We start from the raw sequence: 18,858 nt of genomic DNA on the forward strand, positions 1-18,858 counted from the left end.
ACTACGTGGCCCTTTTCAGTAGGTGTGTCACTTAGAGTCTCATACTCACCTTAAACATATGTCCTAACAAAAAGACAGAAAAAGCCTTAGAAACTATTAATGCATATAGCATTGCTTTGTACCTTGCTTATAGCTTAATATTAATTTGTAGGTATTGATAGAATGTAAGATTCACTGGGTGCAGTGCTGTATTTTTTCTTAGTGTTATTTATTTTGGTTAGTACAATCTTCCAGCCTGCTATACTAAGCATATGTTCTTGTTCTTAGAGACAGTGTGCCATTAAAACTAAAAAGGGTATAATTTCTTAGATTTTCAATTTGTTATTGTATTTTAACATTTCTATTAGACTGAATTGCTCATTGATCTTCCAAGTACTGAATGCTGAATCTAATGTATGTCAGAAGTACTGTGTTTCCATCATACTAAATGCGCACAGCTTTTTGACCTTCCTCACTGTGCAGTACATTAAAAAAATTTGGAGGGAATTTCGGAACCATGTACTTTGAGTCAACCTGGAACAATTTAGATTGTCATGGAGATGCAGAGATTTTAGCTAGAAAATTAAAGGGTGAGTAAATAGTCAATTGTTGCACTAGTCCGTACCCATTTTCTTTAGCGATTACATAAGAGCAACTCTGAATTCAGCCAAGGAAGAGCAGGGAGAAAACAGGTGGGTCAGAGAGTGGCTCTGGTTAGTGGATGTTTTATAATTTCTAATCTTTATTTCTATACCTCTGTATATTATTTTATACCTCTCTCACAAGAAAATAGGACAAATTCTTGTAAACCTTGCATCCATTGCTAACATTCTTAAAAACATATGGGATAATTTAAGGTTTAGTTGATTGTACTACATTCTGCCATGTTAGCGGATGGATGTTGACTGCAAGCCTGCTAGAGTACAGGCCTCCATATTTTGAGATCTCCATGAGGCAGGTGGAGACTTGTATGTCTTCAGCAAGGGCAGAACAAAGGTGATTCGACTTAAGGCATCAACGTTTTGCCATATTCAAGGCACCTAGACAGAAAAATATTTTCTTTTACTCAAAACAATGGCCAAGCTGCACTGGGTATTGTCTTCCAGCATGTGTCGGTCATTTTTTTTTTTTTCTCTGTTTGAACCACTAGCATTCATGGCCAGGAAAAAATGTCATTGATCCTTTGCCTTCAGTAGGGCTTGACTGACAGTTTTATATCAGTTGGGCCATTGATCAAAGGTTTCCTCCACCGGAGCCGACCGGCTTTTCGTGAACAGGAAAAAGTGGCCTTGAATCTTTGTCCTCAGTATGAGCGGTGATTTGGCATTCATTGCCTGATAATTCTGTGTCATCTGGGCCATTCATCAAAGGTTTCCACTGCAGGGCCTGCATAGGCTCCACTGTCAGAATCAGCTTTTGAACAAAAACGCCATACTTCTTTTTTAATTTTTGTGATTTGAGATTTTCTTCCTGTAACATTTTGGTGGAAGAGAGTCGACAAAGCAGAACATGCTGCTGCGCCCAGTAAATGTTTACAGTGTAGAAACACAGTGGAAAGAACTGCGGCTGCTCTCAGAACATAGCCCAGAGCAAGCCATATTTTTTTCAAAAGAATACTTGTCTAGTCTGATCAAATCTCAGTGCATATACATAATAATTTTAATAGCATTGTCTTCTGTACGCAAAACAAATATACCTAATTACAAATCTAGAGCTCAGAACCATGAAATATCTTTAGCTAGGAAAGATTTTCCACAGCTGCAAGTAAGAGATTATGGGTGGGAAATGAAAGCCTACAGAAGGTGAGAAATAGCTGTAAGGAATCTGCAGAACACTTACTGAGTTCTCCAGTTCAGCAATCTTCTCAGTGCTTCTTACACTCTGCTACTTATTTTATCAGCAGAACATGCTCAAATAAGTGTGCAAGTTAAGTATCAAGTATTCTCTACATATTAAAGCCTATGATTTCTTAAATTATATGCATGTAATCATCAGTGAAAACATTGAACTATAGACTGAATTCATACTGTGGCTTGGAAGGACAGTATGTTCTTACTTCCAATCAATGTATTGAGAGACCCAATGATTTTGGGTTCCTTTATGTACAATGCAATGATGTATTTGGGCTAATGTGTTGTCCTTTCTCAGGAGGCAGTAAGGTCACCAAAGAATCTGAATTGAGACTCTGAAAATTGAAGTTCACAATTCTCCACTCCAGCGGCTGTCAAGTCAGTTAAGAGCTGTTGTAGTCACCTCGGAGTCATATGCTTGTAATAGACATCAGTTGAAATGATTCTTCAAAGAATCAATCTCAATTACAGAGTAGCTAATGAGTCATAATGTGCATTGATTTTACAGCACGGCTCATTTGTGGACCTGGATGCACCTTGGAGCTACAAGGGGGTGGAAAAGTAGCCACACAAGCCATAAAGTGGCTCACCATCAAGTTGAAGTTCATCATACAATAATAGGTGCCGATTATGCTTGACTAGCTGGGTTAGATCTCATAGTGGTATGAAGAGTTCTAACTCTATGGTCACTATTATTTCCTTTACCTTGGCTAAAATAAGACACCACAGATAATAGCGGTCAACCATTAGTATAATTTCACTGACTTTAGCCCAGTCACAACCTACCTTAATTTCATATGCATTCCAAATAACCCTGCTTGATCTGGTAGATTTATCTAAACAGGCATCAATAATACATTAACATTGGGCCCTTTATGGCTTGAGAAAAGGAACCAATAGAGCTTGGATTTTTCCCTATAAATAAAGTGGCAATATAGGCTCACAAAGCCTTGTAACTTTTGATTCAAGAAGTCTCTTCCTTAATGCCAGGTCCTAGTAGGAGAGAAAGGAATGCCATGCCTGCACCGGAATTTACACTGGAGTGGACTAGCCAGCCAAAGTTTAAAGAACCATCATCTGACATTGCTCCAATTGACAGTATAGCCTTCAGCTTATGGTTGCACCCTGCATGCCTGCACGCCTGCCCTGTCCACCTAAGTGTAAGTATATTTGAGTTGAAAAATGAAAAGAGACAGTAGTGATCCCTGCAGAGTAAATCTACTTGAAATTAATATCTTTCCTGCTGAAAGACCGATGAGAGTAAGAAGGCTGTGAGAAAAGGCTGTGAAAAACCTTATACTCAATAGGCAATTGTGGTGCTTGGCTAAGTTGAACAACCTCATGAAAAATTCAAATGTATGATTCTAAATCTGCAAAAAACCTTTATCCAAAGAGCAAGGTGAGATCTCAGACACATAAAATGGTAGATTTCCAATCTGAAAAACTGTCCTAAAACCTAGTACCAGCAGTGGTCCACAAAGGTCATGATATTCAAAAACGTGTTCAGCATTTCATCAGGCCAAATTGCTCACTCACTAGTGGACTCTCAAAATCTCAGTGGCGCCCATGGAACTTTGGTCATCCTCTACCTTTGGCCTACGCCTCCTGATGCAAAGTTCACTGGTAAAGAACTGTCCACAACAAGCTGTCAGACCCCATCAATAAGCTTATGTCCAGCATTGTGAGATATATTTCCAGCCATGAGATTTTTGTTCCTCTCAAAGCTTTTCACATTGCGGCTTGACCAGCATGAGTTCATGGAGCATTCATCATTTGAAGCATTGGATCCTCCCCTGTGGTTAGGTTTGATCTCTAAAGTGATGGTATCCATCGGTGTAAACCTCCAAAGCCAAATTTGTCCATGTTCACTTGTGAGTAAGTCTAACTTAGGTACTGGACCTATCCAGTTATAAAGTCAATGTATTAACTATGCACTATTGGCTACTATTTATTACTGTTGACTTCCATTTTAGTAGCTCTACGTGGACTTTTATTGAAACAATTCAACATTTGCCTTGATTAGTAATATTCTATTGTTTAATTGGGTTGGAACTACATTCTTTTTTTATTAAACTGTATTGACTTGAGTGTTTTTGATCTTTGCATTTAGATATCACTCTCAAAGTAATTGAAACACTAAAATGACACTATGAAAGGCCTGAGACGATCTTTATGGAGCATTTCAGTTTGCTTCCATGAGGTGCTCCTGAGAAGGATATTTAGTGTGCTTCCAATTTCATACATAATAGTCTTTAGCCACCCTTTCTCCTCACCTTAGTGAACTTGCCAGCAGTATTTACCACATGATGCATCCAATGTTTTTCTTTCCATATTATTCCAGGGTGTGTCCCAGGCTATTTTTGTCACAGTTATTTCTTTACCAAAGCACAAATGAAAACATATGTCCAGAAGATCCCAAAATAATCAGCCATCCAAAAGTATCCTTTCTCATCTGTGGCCAATAAAACAAATAACTGACTATGACAACGTCATAAACTAAAGCCATATCTACAGGTACTCCTAAACCTAGTTATGTGATCAATCCCACAAAAAAAATGTTAAGACCCCATGATGCCTCAATCTTAGTTAAATTAAATATGAATCAAATATAGACTCAAATTCAGGGACAATCAATACATTCTCAAGGCCCTCTCCAAACAAGCCTTCCCTGTTTGCGGGATAACATTAGAACATGCCAGTTTACCAGCCTCTCTTTCAGGTCCACCGAATATGTACTGCATCCAACGACGAGCAGTTTTATACTTCACTATCTGTTCTTGTTTTTATCAATCAATCCATCAATCAGGAATTTGTAAAGCACACTACTCACCCGTGAGGGTCTCAAGGCGCTGAGGAGGGAGAAGGGCAGGGGGGAGGTGCTGCTACTGCTCGTACAGCCAGATCTTGAGAAGTTTCCTGAAGGTAAGGAGGTCTTTGGTCTGGCGCAGGTGGGTGGGAAGAGTGTTCAACATTTTGGCAGCGAGGTGTGAGAATGATCTACCGCTGGTTGTAGTTCAGCGGATGCATGGGATGGTTGTGAGGGCTAGGTCGGCAGAACGGATATGCTGGGTCGGGGTGTAGAAGAGAGTCATCTCTTGAGGTATTCTGGTCCGGTGTTGTGCAGTGCTTTGTGAGCATGGGTGAGGAGTTTGAAGTTGATTCTCTTGTTGACAGGGAGCCAATGCTGGTTTTTCAGGTGGTCTGTGATGTTTCAGTGGCGGGGGATGTCCAGCATGAAAGGTGCGGAGGAGTTCTGGATGCCTTGCAGCCTCTTCTGGAGTTTGGCCATGTTCCTCCGTAGAGGGCATTGCCGTAGCCAGCTTGCTGCTTACGAGGACTTGGATGACTTTTCTCCTGGTTTTGGTGGGTATTCCTTTGTAAATCTTTAAGAGCATGCGGAGGGTGTTGAAGCAGGAGGAGGAGATGGCGTTGACTTGCTGGGTCATGGATAGTGAGGGGTCCAAGATGAATCCTAGGTTGCGTGCATGGTCAGTGGGAGTCGGAGTGGTTCCGAGAGTGGCAGGCCACCAGGAGTCATCCCATATGTAGGGGGTAGAGCAGAAGATGAGGACTTCTGTCTTGTCGGAATTGAGTTTAAGGCAACTGTTTTTCATCCATTCGGCGATGGCCTTCATTCCTTTGTGGAGGTAGGTCTTGGCAGAGTCCTTGGTGAGGGAGAGGATCAGCTGGGTGTCGGCGTATGAGATGAGGTTGTGGGATCGTGCGATGTTAGCGAGCGGGCCATGTAGACGTTGAAGAGAGTCGGGCTGAGGGACAAACCCTGGGGTATGCCGCAGATGATTTCAATGGCCTCTGAATGGAATGGGGGGAGGCAGACTCTGGGTTCTGCCGGTGAGAAAGGAGGTGACCCAGTCCAGGGCTCTGTCCTGATTCCAGCATTGCTGAGGTGTGAGCATAGGGTGTGGGGGCAGCCGGTGTTGAACGCAGATGAGAGGTCCAGGAGGATGAGGGCCACAGTTTTTCTGCTGTCCAGTATGGTTCTTATGTCGTAGGTGGCGGCGCTGAGGGTGGTTTCGGTGCTGTGGTTGCTGCGGAATCCGGATTAGGAAGGGTCCAGGGTGCGGTTCTCCTCGAGGAAGCGGGTTAGTTGTCTGTTGACAGCCTTCTCGATGACTTTTGACGGGAAGGGGAGCAGGGAGATAGGGCAGAATTTCTTGAGGTCCTTTGGGGCCGCCTTGGATTTTTTGAGGAGGGCGTTGATCTCTGTGTGTTTCCAGCTGTCTGGGAAGGTGGCAGACTCAAAGGAGCTGTTGAAGATCTTCCGTAGTTGGGGTGCAATGACGGAGGTTGCTTTGTTGAAGATGTGGTGAGGGCAGTGGTCAGCCGGAGTGGATGGTGTTCATGATTTCAATTGTCGTCGTTGTTGTTGATGGTGGGCCAGGAGAGCAGGAGGTTGGTCGGAAGTGAATCTGTGGTGTTGGGGGTTGCCAGGAGGATCTGGGGGCTGAAGTTGTCATGGATGTCCGCAACCTTGCGGTGGAAGTAGGAGGCTAGGGAGTCGCAGAGGTCTTGGGATGGCAGAATGTCATTGGAGCTGGGGTTGGAGAGTTCCTTCACAACGTTAAAGAGCTCCTTGTGGCTGTGTGCGTTGTTGATTCGTTTTTTTAAGGCGGTTCTCTTGGCGGCTCGGATGAGTTGGTGGTGTCTGCGGATGGTGTTTTTGAAGGCTTTTGAATTCTGTATTGGCTAAATGAATGGATACCCATAGTTAGGTTGGCACTTTTCTTGCATCATTTTCTGACTGCATAATCAACTATCTCAGTGATAGACATTTTAATTTGCTGTACATGTAATTCACAATCCACAAAGTAAATTAATTAAAAGTTAGGATAGCCTGACTTTTAGCAGGTGTAACCCAAGAGTCGAATGTGTAGGAGTGAGGATAGACAATCATAATGGATTATACTTTGTTGTTTTATATAATCCTAATGGAAATCATTCACGCCATATATCCTCCATTTCTGATACAAGGCACAGTTTCTGAAGTATTTTACAAGTGTGATAAAACATAACATTGACAGTGCATACAGTGAATGAGTACCGCCACAAAAGGCCAGTGGGAAAACAAACTTAGTAAAGTATGTTAGACTGTTAAGTAATAGTGCCTACTGTACTACATGTTTTACCTCATTTGTCTGCTACTGCCCAGCAACGCCCTAACAATAACATTTTACAAAAGCTCTGACAAAAAATAAGCACTGACAAAGCGAAAAGTAAAAATAAGCCAGTAACAGTACTACACTTAAGAGCTGCACTGTTCCATTCTCCCTTACGTCCTTCAGAGACTGCAGGTGCCTCAGTGAAACACGGATTTCCCACTGCGAGCCTGTTCTCACTGAAGGCTTCATTTCATTGGGTCTTTTCATTACCCTTTTATCAGAAAACAAGACAGCAAGAAACACATATCCTCCTCGGACATTCCACAGGAAAATGCCAACCTACTAAAATAAATGAAATCAAATAAGAGTTCTTTGCTAGTCAGAGTTAACTATTTTGCAGAAAGTGGTAAATCACCGATACTGTAAGAAGACATTTTCTCTTCCTGTACTCGTTGAAGCGTTTAAGTGTGCTTATTCTAATTTGAGTATGCTCAGTAGTGGGTCTTGTCTTCACTTTACCTGTTTTGTTTTATGATTTTGATTTTTACTTTTTTTAGATTTGTCAGTTTGTTTTCTTCATATGTAGGATGGGGTTGATTAATTCCTCATTTATTTTGTCGAATATCCCGAGTGATCTTCTTCAAAACCTAAGCAGATTTGCAACTTCTGGGGAGTTCCTCCGAGTTTGTGTAAACTGGCTAAAATATTTGAGTTAATCTACTGCTTGTAGGCTATTTTAGGTCCCTAGCAGTTTCATAGATATTGGTATAAACTTCTTCCACTCAATCAAGGTTAAATCATTTTATCAAACCAGAAAGCCGATTGTGGGAGTATGAAGGTCTATTTCATCATTCTATGCGAAGCTGGCTGTTCATAAAATTGTGAGATAAGCTGGAGAATGTATTGTCGCACAGGATTAAGCTACCATATATTTAAAAATCTTCAATGTTTTTCATAGATGAGCATTCATTTCTAGGAAGTATATTATGCACACCAAAGTGCAGTGTTTTCGGCAAGTACTGTTTTCAATAAGTTGCAGCAAATGTCTTAATTGTTCACTTAACTGGAAATGCTTCTGTATGTAGTTTCTTTTCAACGCTAATGTATAAAGGCAAAAATGTGCTCACGTAACAATAATCGCTTAATATGACAATTTTAGAGTTTTATCAACATATGTTTAATATTGTTCTGTAGAAAAACCATTCAGATATTACATTTAAACCAGTTCTCCTTGTGTTCCCTTACCAATGAATCGATCTGTATAATTGTGGGTTGCAATCTCAAAAAGTGATTGGGAAAGTTTGTCTAGCATTTGGTTTAAAAAAAGGTAAATTCCCAGTTTGATAGTTATAAGTATTGCCACTTAGGCTTATGTCTACATAATGAATGAATAGATTTCCGACTTTCATGTATGTCTCAAACAATTGCCCAAACATATTTAGCAACATGCAAGCATGCCCCATCAAAGTTTGTTTGCACTTGATGGACTTTTTTGCTTCTCTAAAGGGAAAACATATTTTCCTAATTCGAAAATCCTTTCTCTAAACGTCAAACAAATTGGTGGTGTTGTCCTCCCATTTCTAACACTCAAAATTGATCTTTGTCTCCCCTTAACAGGAGTACGTTTCCAATGATTCCCATTCTGAGAAGTTAACCTCTAATGTTGGGTGAATATTGTTAGAAATGGGGTCTTTGGTTGACAGTCAGGTTACCCGCTGTTCAAGCAAGGACCCTCGCTCTAGTCAGGGTAAAAGAGAATCACTCTCAGCTAACCCCTGCTTACCCCCTTGGTAGTTTGGCAGAGCAGTAGGCTTAACTTCAGAGTGCTAGGTGTAAAGTATTTGTACCAACACACAGTAACGTAATGAAAACACTACAGAATGACACAACACCAGTTTAGAAAAATAGGAAATATTTATCTAAGCAAAACAAGACCAAAACGACAAAAATCCACAATCCACAATACACAAGTCAATTTATCAATTAAAAATCAAAAATAGTCTTTAAGTAGTTTTAAACACGCACTAACGCTGTCAGCGTGAAAAAGTACCTTGGGCGTGTCAAAAATAACCCCGCACGGGCGAGTGTGCATCAAAAAGGGCTTGCGAGGCATTGATTCCACTCACGATTGGGACCGTGCGTCATTTCTCCTTTCGTCGGGTTGGGGCGCGTCATTTCTTCTCTACGCAGGAGAGCGATGCGTTGATCCGGTCAACACTCTCTGGTCCGGGCAGGCTTTGCGTTGTTTTTCCATGCACAGCCGTACTTGAGTTGGAAATCCAGCTGCACGATGATCCAAAAACCCCACAGCGCGGGTTGTGATCTCCCAGCCTCCGTCAGCGATGCTGCACGTCGTTTCTCCTGCATCTTGTGTCGATTCTTCGGTCACGTTTCCTGCGAGCACGATTTCTCAGCTGCGGAGCCGGCGGCGCATCGGATCTTCAGCCGCAGATTGGAGTTGCGTTGATCTTTTCCCCGCACGGCGTTCTGTGCGTGGATTTCCTTGTCTTTAGGCTGCCAGCTTCTCCTTTCAGGGTCCCAGGAACTGGATGGGCACCACAGGGCAGAGTGGGAGTCTCTCCAGAGACTCCAGGTGCTGGCAGAGAGAAGTCTTTGCTGTCCCTGAGACTTCAATCAACAGGAGACAAGCTCTAGATCAAGCCCTTGGAGATTTCTTCTCAAGATGGAAGGCACACAAATTCCAGTCTTTGGCCTCTTACTCTGGCAGAAGCAGAAACTGCAGGATAGCTCCACAAAGCACAGTCACAGGCAGGGCAGCTCTTCTACCTCAGCTCTTCTCCAGGCAGAGGTTCCTCTTGTTTGCAGAAGGGTTTCTAAAGTCTGTGGTTTTGGGTGCCCTTCTTATACCCAATGTCTCATTTGAAATAGGCCTACTTCAAAGTAATGTCTCTTTTGATTGTGAAATCCTGCCTTGCCCAGGCCAGGTCCTAGACCCTCACCAGGGGGTCGGAGACTGCATTGTTTTAGGGCAGGCACAGCCCTTTCAGGTGTGAGTGACAACTCCTCCCCTCCCTTCTAGCACAGATGGCTCATCCGGATATGCAGGCTACACCCCAGATCCCTTTGTGACACTGTCTAGTGTGAGGTGCAACCAGCTCAACTGTCAAACTGACCCAGACAGGGAATCCTCAAACAGGCAGAGTCACGGAAATGGTAAAAGCAAGAAAATGCCCACGTTCTAAAAGTGGCATTTTCAAACACACAATCTCAAAACCAACTTTACTAAAAGATGCATTTTTAAATTGTGAGCTCGGAGGCCCCAATCTCCACATGTCTATCCACTCCCAAAGGTAATCTACACTTCAATCAGATTTAAAGGTAGCCCCCATGTTAATCTATGAGAGGGACAGGCCTTGCAGCAGTGAAAAACAAATTTAGCAATATTTCACTGTCATGGCATATAAAACACATTACTACATGTCCTATCTTAACCATACACTGCACCCTGCCCTCGGGGCTACCTAGGGCCTACCTTAGGGGTGTCTGACATGTAAGAAAAGGGAAGGTTTAGGCCTGGCAAGTGGGTACACTTACCAAGTCGAATTTACAGTTAAAACTGCACACACAGACACTGCAGTGGCAGGTCTGAGACATGATTAAAGAGCTACTTATGTGGGTGGCACAACCAGTGCTGCAGGCCCACTAGTAGCATTTGATTTGCAGGCTCTGCCACCTCTAGTGCTCTTTACTAGGGACTTACTAGTAAACCAAATATGCCAATTATGGATAAACCAATTGTATACACATTTTGTAAAGGAGCACTTGCACTTTAGCACTGGTTCGCAGTGGTACAGTGCCCAGAGTAACAACAACAGTAAAAGCAGAGTCCAACACACATCAACAACCTGGGGAACAGAGGCAAAAAGTTAAGGGAGACCACGCCAAGGATGAAAGGTCTAACAAATATTATGGAATCTGAAACTGTGTGGGTGTTTACCATCTTTTGAAGGTGGGCCTGCCAAATGTTCCACAATCCTATGACTACGAGGGAAATGTCTCTCATGGAAATTCTACCACACTTTTATTGTGAACCCAAAATACTCAATTCCAGAACCTGAATTAAGAGTGAGAACTTGCACTTACAAACAGATGCATTTGCATGCCCAAAAGAAACTTCTGTGTGCAAATACCTTTGTGATTAAGATTGTCTGGGATGTGCCTGACCTTAGTTTTTCTTGTTGGCATTGTGCAGATTTGTAACGTAAAGGGCTTAGTCAAAAATGTAACATACCCTGAAGAATTGCAGCCTCTGCCTGTGCTCACTTGTGCCATTAAAGTACATACAATGGATAGACACATGCATGTACAGCTTTGCCACCATCCTGCAGACCTCAGTTGTGAGGACCCTATTCTGTACTGTCCCAACTTGCATCGATATCAGTGTTAATCTGACGAGGAGAATTAACCATAGAACCTTTGAAATTGCCGTTGGTATGGTCAAACATGTATCCGTGCATACACACAAAAGACAGATTAAACACGCACAAGTTCCCCAGAATGAGATCCTCCTATCCATCAGCACTGACATTTATGAACCGGGCATTCAGTGAGGTGTGACACGATTAAAAGATATGTTTAAAACAATTCCAAGCAAATAATCATATGGGTAAAGATAAGTTAAAGATGAACTGGACCATCCCTCTATGATCATGTCAGATACCAATACTTTGTCAATGATTCAAATCAATATATCGATATTCAATCATTTTTAAAGTCATTGAATGGAAGCTAGACCCATAAATCAATAGGAACATTTTCATGACATAGGAGCTTCCCATAGAACAGTTGTGGCCAGAGTGTTTCCAGGTGGGCCAAATCCATGCATGTGAAAATGTAGGATGGCTGGGAAAACATGATAACCAGTTGTATGTTACATCCTCAAGGAGATCCAATCTATTTGCAAATAAACAATGGTGAATCACAGGGAAATATTATCACAGTAGTCAGTTTTCATAAGTTCAGACGAAAAATGACAATAGAATAAAAAATAAAAAAAAGATGAGAAATGATAAAAACAGTTATAAATCATGGTTAGGATACTGTACGTTGTCAGTTAAGAAAAGGTTCCAAGCTTCAGACAAAAAGGGAGGAGAAAGGAAAAAAACGACCAGAAAAACATCAAAGGTGAAACCAGCTGGGGGCAAAATGATAAAGAAAGGCGCATTTCTATTTTATTTTTAGAGTTATTAATAAAGTGGTTATTTTTAAACTTTGAAGGCAAAAGTGATCCGAGAAAGGAGCATTTGCACAGCTGTTTCTTGAGCAGTATTTTGAAAGTTCACGCAGTGCGACCAACAAGGTCACACTACCTTTCAGACTCTTCTTTCCAAACAATAACTACCATTTCTGAAAGTCATATATCACATGAACTTTATATCATCCCTACCCTACTGTGTTGTTTGATTGCCTCGGTGCATGTGGTTCGGTCAATATATTTATTTTGCTGCAACAGAGCAGAAAGGTTTTGATTTGTAGGTTAATTCATAGTTAATCAGAACCCACCCGACCTCCTACAAATATAGGTCACGGCCTTTTGAGGGTCTTTCATTTCTCTAAGAAGCTTAAGTGGAAACAAGCCATTGAATAGATTCTATTTCCCACTGAGCTTTTGAGGACAATCGCAAAAGGTAAGAAAGAGTGTAACATAGTCCAAGGATCTGTAACTGAGTACTTTGTCATCTTCGTGAGAGAAGACTGAAGAGAAACATGCAGCTGAGTTTTCAGAACTCAATCTTGAGATTAGCAAGTTATTGTTTGTGCATACAACTATGTATTGTTTTAATATAAGCAATAACATTGTGTGTGAGTACCGTCTACACTCTTTTACGTATTTTCAATATGTTTGCATTTGCATACTTTCCTGACATTTACGCTGTTCCTTTATATTAACACACAAAAAGAGTAAAGTGCTTTACGCCTGTACTGTTATGAGAGACTCGACCTAATTGTGTCCTTTCTTGTGGATAAGAATAGGTACAGCGCACATATGAGACATTTAGGAATGAAGAAATTAGGAGTCCGGATTGGTGGATATGTCTTTGTGTTCTACCACATCTATTTCAGACACCAAAGTCAGTTTCTGGCCTCATGTACTCAGATCAATCACAAAGTGAAGTAGATGGTGGTGCATAATGTTCTCATTCAGGTTAATTTCAGAGAGTTGCCTTAAATGCTCCGTTGATACTCAGTTTTACATAATGAATAAGATTGGCAATTAGATTAGGGAAATTAAATAAATCAGTACGTGGAGTTGGTGAATATCTTATAATGGAAAGGAAACGCCGATCCAAAGTGTTTATCTTATAAATGCTGAATGTTTTCTTAAACGGTAATGTATTTTCAAAAATAGACATTCAGAAAAAACATTGGGTGGTGTGTCGAAGGAGGAAGACCAACATGATTTGTAACAAACCTGCCTTAAAGGGTTTTGTTGGTTGCTGTGACCTATGACTTAAAAATGCAGTTTATAGATCCTGTTTGGAGTTTTTTTATTTAAAAAAAAAAAAATTATCAGCAGTTTTATAGAACACGGACAAGGCCCAGTATGTGATAGTGTGTTGCGCGAATTTTGATAGAATGCATATTTGAACAAATCTTTATAGAGACTGAGTGAATAAACAACACAGAAATTAAAAATATCCTATCACATGAACAAAGCATGGGAAGAATAATAGGTAGTGTTGGGTCTTGCATTGTTTGGAACTGAAACTTTATGCCACCCGAGGACTCTGTATCAGTGTGTGACATAATCGGTAGAATAGGTTGTATGATAGTTTTCTTTAGAATGTTGGAGTTCACAGGGACACGCAGAGGAATAAACATGTTTGATGTGCAGCTTTGTGTGTGGCCTAGTCATTCAGCGGGTACCAAGTTGGGGAGGACTCTATAACTGGCGATGTGATCTATGCAAACTGTTCATGCGTGCCACATGTGCCTGCGTTGAAGTGGTGAGTCGAGGGTTGGCAAATGTGGAGTCAAAGTGCAACTCCAGCCAATGTGAAGCATGTGAATGAAAAGAGAGCTTCACGGAAAAGTCTATGCATCGTTGGTCAAGAAACTACGACCAAGATCATACAAAAAAGTACCAGGCTGTCATGCAAAATAAAGCTATACAATATAGGGAGTTTTAACTCTAAAGGCTGATTCATCTAGGTTTACAAAGAACAGTAAAAGATGGTTATCAAATAGCCCTAAAGGAGGATCAACCAGGTGTAACGCAATACAAACTGAAGTATACAAAGAATACAGTAAAGGATTTAGCAAGCCAGCTAAAGAGAGTATCTGCATCACGGCTGATGCAGGGCAGAAGAAGACACACAGGGGTTGTGCCAAAATAGTGGTCCTTATTTCCAGTGGACAGAAACTCAGCAGCAAGCCATTCTGCTGTTGAAGCCTATTAAGAACAACCCAAGGCAGGCCCATTGCAGGGCCAGGGCATGAATGTAACAGTTCCTGACTCCTAGTCAGAGAGGCCATGGAAAAGTGCTACTCTCAACTTCAATGAGTTCCACACCACTATACAATGCTGCCGCCTTCCTTAAGCCACCACCATCATTCAACACTGACAAAAAGCAAAATATTGATCTATTTTTAATCAGGAATTTTGGAGAGTTGGCAAAACTATAGATGAATAGTGAGGTGAAGAAGCCATGTGGCTCACAGAGATCAATGGATGCTGGTCTGATTCATTCAGAAGACAAATGCTGAGAGAAACTCTTGCCTGCGAGTGCGTGTTGATGGCTGCTAGAGCTCAAGAACGTGCTGAGACACAAGCTGCTGATATGGAGGCCAGAGGTGCCCAGAGTGAGTCAGTAATGAGTTTGAAAAGTAATTTGAAACAAAAGACTGAAGTACACAAAGTGATGATTGCATACAAAAAGAAACTGTGTTTCAGATGTGGATTTGCATTTCCTTATGAAGGAAAGTGTCCTTCATTATTCAAATATGCAAAGGCTGTGGCAAAGAGAACCATTTTGAGATGATGTGCAAAGCAAAGGAAAAATTACGTGCGTCATGACGCACAGACAACATGGTCACCAGAAAGTTCCAGAAGCAACAATCTACATCTGCCCAGAAGGCCAAGAGGCAAAATTAGCTAAGGTAAATGTAGTTGAACATCATCTAAATTGTCGTCAAACAGTTCTTCTGGCGCAATAGTAAGTGAAAGTGAAAAAAGTGATTTGCCATGTCAATGCTTACCTCAGAGAAACGTGCACATCAGACTGGTTACCTGTGAGGAGAAAGGTCAGTCAAAAAATGTCGACATGTCAAAATAAAAAAATCATACAAACACTGTCCAAATATGACACTAACAGTAAAGGGATGTTCAATACCTTTCATTATTGATAGTGGTGTTTCGATAAATATAACATTTGAAAAAAAATACAATAAACTGTCTCTTCTCTCACACCCACGCAGTTATTCTGCGAGGATCTAAGATCCTGATTCCAGAGCATTTACGACAAAAATTGATAGAAGTAACTCACAACGCCCATCATGGTATTGTTGCTACAAAGAGAGCTCTTTGAAACCACATTTTGTTTCCATACCTAGATGAAAGTGTTGAAAGGGAGCCCAAAGCTTGTCACTTATGCAATAGCCTGTCAACCAAAGTCACTCAGCATAAGCTGTCAGAACTCCCCAAACATGCCTGAGAGAAAGTAGCCATAAATTTCATTGGTCCACTTGATAATGGACATCATTTAAAGGTGATAACAGATGACTATTCATGTTTTGCATTTGTCGAAGATCTTTCATCCACGATACATGAACGAGTGATCGAGAAACTTGATAGCATATTTGCAACATGGGGTTTGCCATCCATTGTGAAGTCAGACAATGGTCCACCATTTAATAGCAAAAAATTTAAGAAATTTCTGGAGCATTTAAATGTTAATCATCAAAAGATCACACCCATATGGCCACAGGCCAATGGACTTGTTGAGCATTGTATGAGAACACTAAAGAAAGTAGTGCAGCGTGCAACTCTTGAGAAGCTCAGTTTATGAACAAGCTTATGGTTTAATTCTCCACTTGACCCAAGGTGAAAGTCCTGTGACTTTGATGTTCGGGAGAGCACTAGCAGCGAAGATACCCAAGCATACCACAAAGATATTAATGAAAGCTTGATTCGTACGAGGGACTTGGTTCAAAAACAGAAAATAAAAATGTATGCAGACAAAAGGTGACATGCAAAGATATCTCATTCCAAAAGAAAGATTTGGTAATTGCTCAACAACTACAGTAAAGAAAAGATGATGCTCCTTACGATGCGGAGCGGTTTCAAGTAGTGTCTACCAAAGGACAAATGGTGACTGCTCACCGACCTGGGAAGTCCCTTATCAGTGACTATTCTCACTTCAGGCCTGTGTTTCATCAATCTTCAGCTCGAGATGGTGAAAGAAAGACAGATACTGAAAACTCAATAAATGTTACTGATTCCATCCTGAAATCAAAGTGCCAAGAAGATTAATTGAAGAGATTTAGTTGTACATGTTGCCGTATATTTAAAGATTTTCTTAGCGTCTGATTTCTAAAAAATTGTGTTTATTCACTTAACAGAGGGAGATATTTGCTCTCATTACGAGTCTGGTGGTCTTAGGACCCATGCAGTTGCATGCAGAGGAATAAAGACGTGATTTACAGCACTGTGTGTGGCCTAGTCATTCAGTGGTTACCAGGCTGGGGAGGACGCTCTAGGTATGAGCCCAAAAATGTTCATACTATATGAATTAAGGAAATAAAAAGATAAAATCACAAGGTTATAATAATGAACCTGAAGAATGCTAGGTCTCCAACATATTTATATGCAAAGGTTTGGTGATTTTGTTCTCTAATATAGTTATTCAGGACTTCAGGTGAAAAATGAAATCCATCAAAAGAAACTTTTCTGATTTCTGGATGAAGAGAAATATCTAAAGATATGGCCGCTGAAAATCAGAAAATTTTCCATAACCACTCTGGTCTAAATCAGGCCCTGAGTTATTGCATTGATTATGCTCTTGGTGGGTTGTCTTTCCAGGAACTCACTTAGGGGTTTATGTGTAATATTTGGTTAAACCACGTCACAACTTAAAAACTGGAATTCCAAGCGTGTTCTGTAATTAATACGTGGCAGCACTTGGCTAGTGACATACATATTTCTGTGTTCTTACTGCAGTTAAAGGGTTTATTACAAACTGGGCAGTTGTCTGCCTTCTAGGTGCCCATACTCCTCGACCCCCCTCCGCCCCTCAGGTTTACTGAGAGTGGAGCAGAATTATTTGGGAGTTGTTGGAATAACCTGAAGGAATCTGTGCCTATGCACCAGTTATTTCCTGGTGTCTTACCCGGAGACTTGGGCTGCTTTTATCAGCCCAAATTGCTGAGTTAATTGCTCCCAAACGTAGAAAGTACATTGGCACTTGCAAACCCAATTCATCTAGTAACTCCTGTTACAGCCATATCACGATTTCCAAGGAACTCGTAATGAGACCCTAATAGTTTTGGAAAAACATGGTTAGGCATGTTTACTTCACAAGTATCACTTTACTAATGTCTAAAAGTGAAAACATCTGCAGGTTCTTAATATGTTGAAGAGGAAGCAGGGTCTAACAAGTGATCCAAAGCGAGTCATAGGGTCATTGATGGCATGCACACATCTTAATTGTAAGATATTGGCTTCTTGCCTCAACCTTATTAGATCTGGAATATTCATAGTTTATCAGACTTATAACTTTAATAATGTTCTTAGACCATATGCTAAATAATAAACGTGTTCACAAAATATCACAAAACAATAATTTCCATATATTTTTGATGTAATTTTCAAGAAGTGAATTGAAATCAACAAATGTAGGGTCCAGAGGACTTTACTATGCTAACAAAGGGGTCAAAAATATTTGCGGTAGAATTTGACCGAAAACAATATATGGCGCGAGGAGAGAGGGGAAGCTCCCGGTGAGAGCATGAGACACTATACAGTCACTCCACCTTTTCTCCCTGTTCTCGGCCATGCAAGCACACTTAACTTTTAGCAGAATGTGGTAAAACTGCAAATGGACACACGCTATATATTGCAAATTAACTACATAGCACTTGCCAAGTCCTGGATTGTAATCAAAATATTGTTTCACTCATAATTGCTAATGGTTAGTGGACATTTAGACTGCCCTGAGAAATTTAGTAGGACTAAAGAATCATGGCAATGTTAAAATCCTAATGTCTGATGTCTTGTGTAGTCTATGTGTATTAACAAATAAGCATATGCTAATATACGGTTGTACTGTAGGTAAAGCAAGGAGAGGAATCTATTGGGAAACGCAACTTGGAAATTGCCCATTTACAGCAGAAGATTGAAGGCCTTGATCGAAAGAAGAAGGAGTGTTACAACCAACTGAAAGCCTCTGAGTCTGCAGTGGATTTATTCAAAAAAAAGTATCAGTCTGCTACGGAGACAATACAGATGATGGAAAACCGGGTGCAGAACCTGGAGAAAGAGGCAAACGAGTACAGAGAAGAGGTATTTTATTCTTTGTATTATGCTGAAGACTTTTTATTGACTATCATTTAATATTTTTACTCTACAGTATCAGTTTAATTTGCATCAAATGTTTGTATGAACACTCTTACTTGAATACAACAGTATGTTAAATGGCAATGTATCTCACAAATTTTTAGATAATAAAGTAGTTCCACATGCCAGCTGGTCCATGAACAAATATTGCCTGTGTAACGGTAGATTCCATGAGCCATCCAGAGATTCCGAGGGTATAGATGATGACAGTTTCCATATTTCATGGCAATGCCTGCTTTCCATAGCCGCACATCTATTCGTTTGCCTACATACCAAAACTACTAATCCACAAAACCACATAGTTGTTTACAGTTCACTACCTGGCCTTCTGTGA

The 18,858-nt window shown here is 40.8% G+C and overlaps 1 protein-coding gene across 2 annotated transcripts in view; it reads left to right on the forward strand.

Moving 5' to 3' along the window:
• The window catches only part of LOC138282607 (polyamine-modulated factor 1-binding protein 1-like), a 1,030,040-nt gene that overhangs the window by 735,029 nt on the left and 276,153 nt on the right, over positions 1–18,858 (forward strand). For both annotated transcript variants that reach the window (XM_069220389.1, XM_069220390.1), the window contains exon 19: positions 18,240–18,470. In XM_069220389.1, coding sequence (XP_069076490.1) covers positions 18,240–18,470 — 231 coding nt within the window. The remainder of the gene's footprint in view (positions 1–18,239; positions 18,471–18,858) is intronic.

This window comes from Pleurodeles waltl, chromosome 2_2, assembly GCF_031143425.1.
Source record: "Pleurodeles waltl isolate 20211129_DDA chromosome 2_2, aPleWal1.hap1.20221129, whole genome shotgun sequence".
Taxonomy (NCBI): Eukaryota; Metazoa; Chordata; class Amphibia; order Caudata; family Salamandridae; genus Pleurodeles; species Pleurodeles waltl.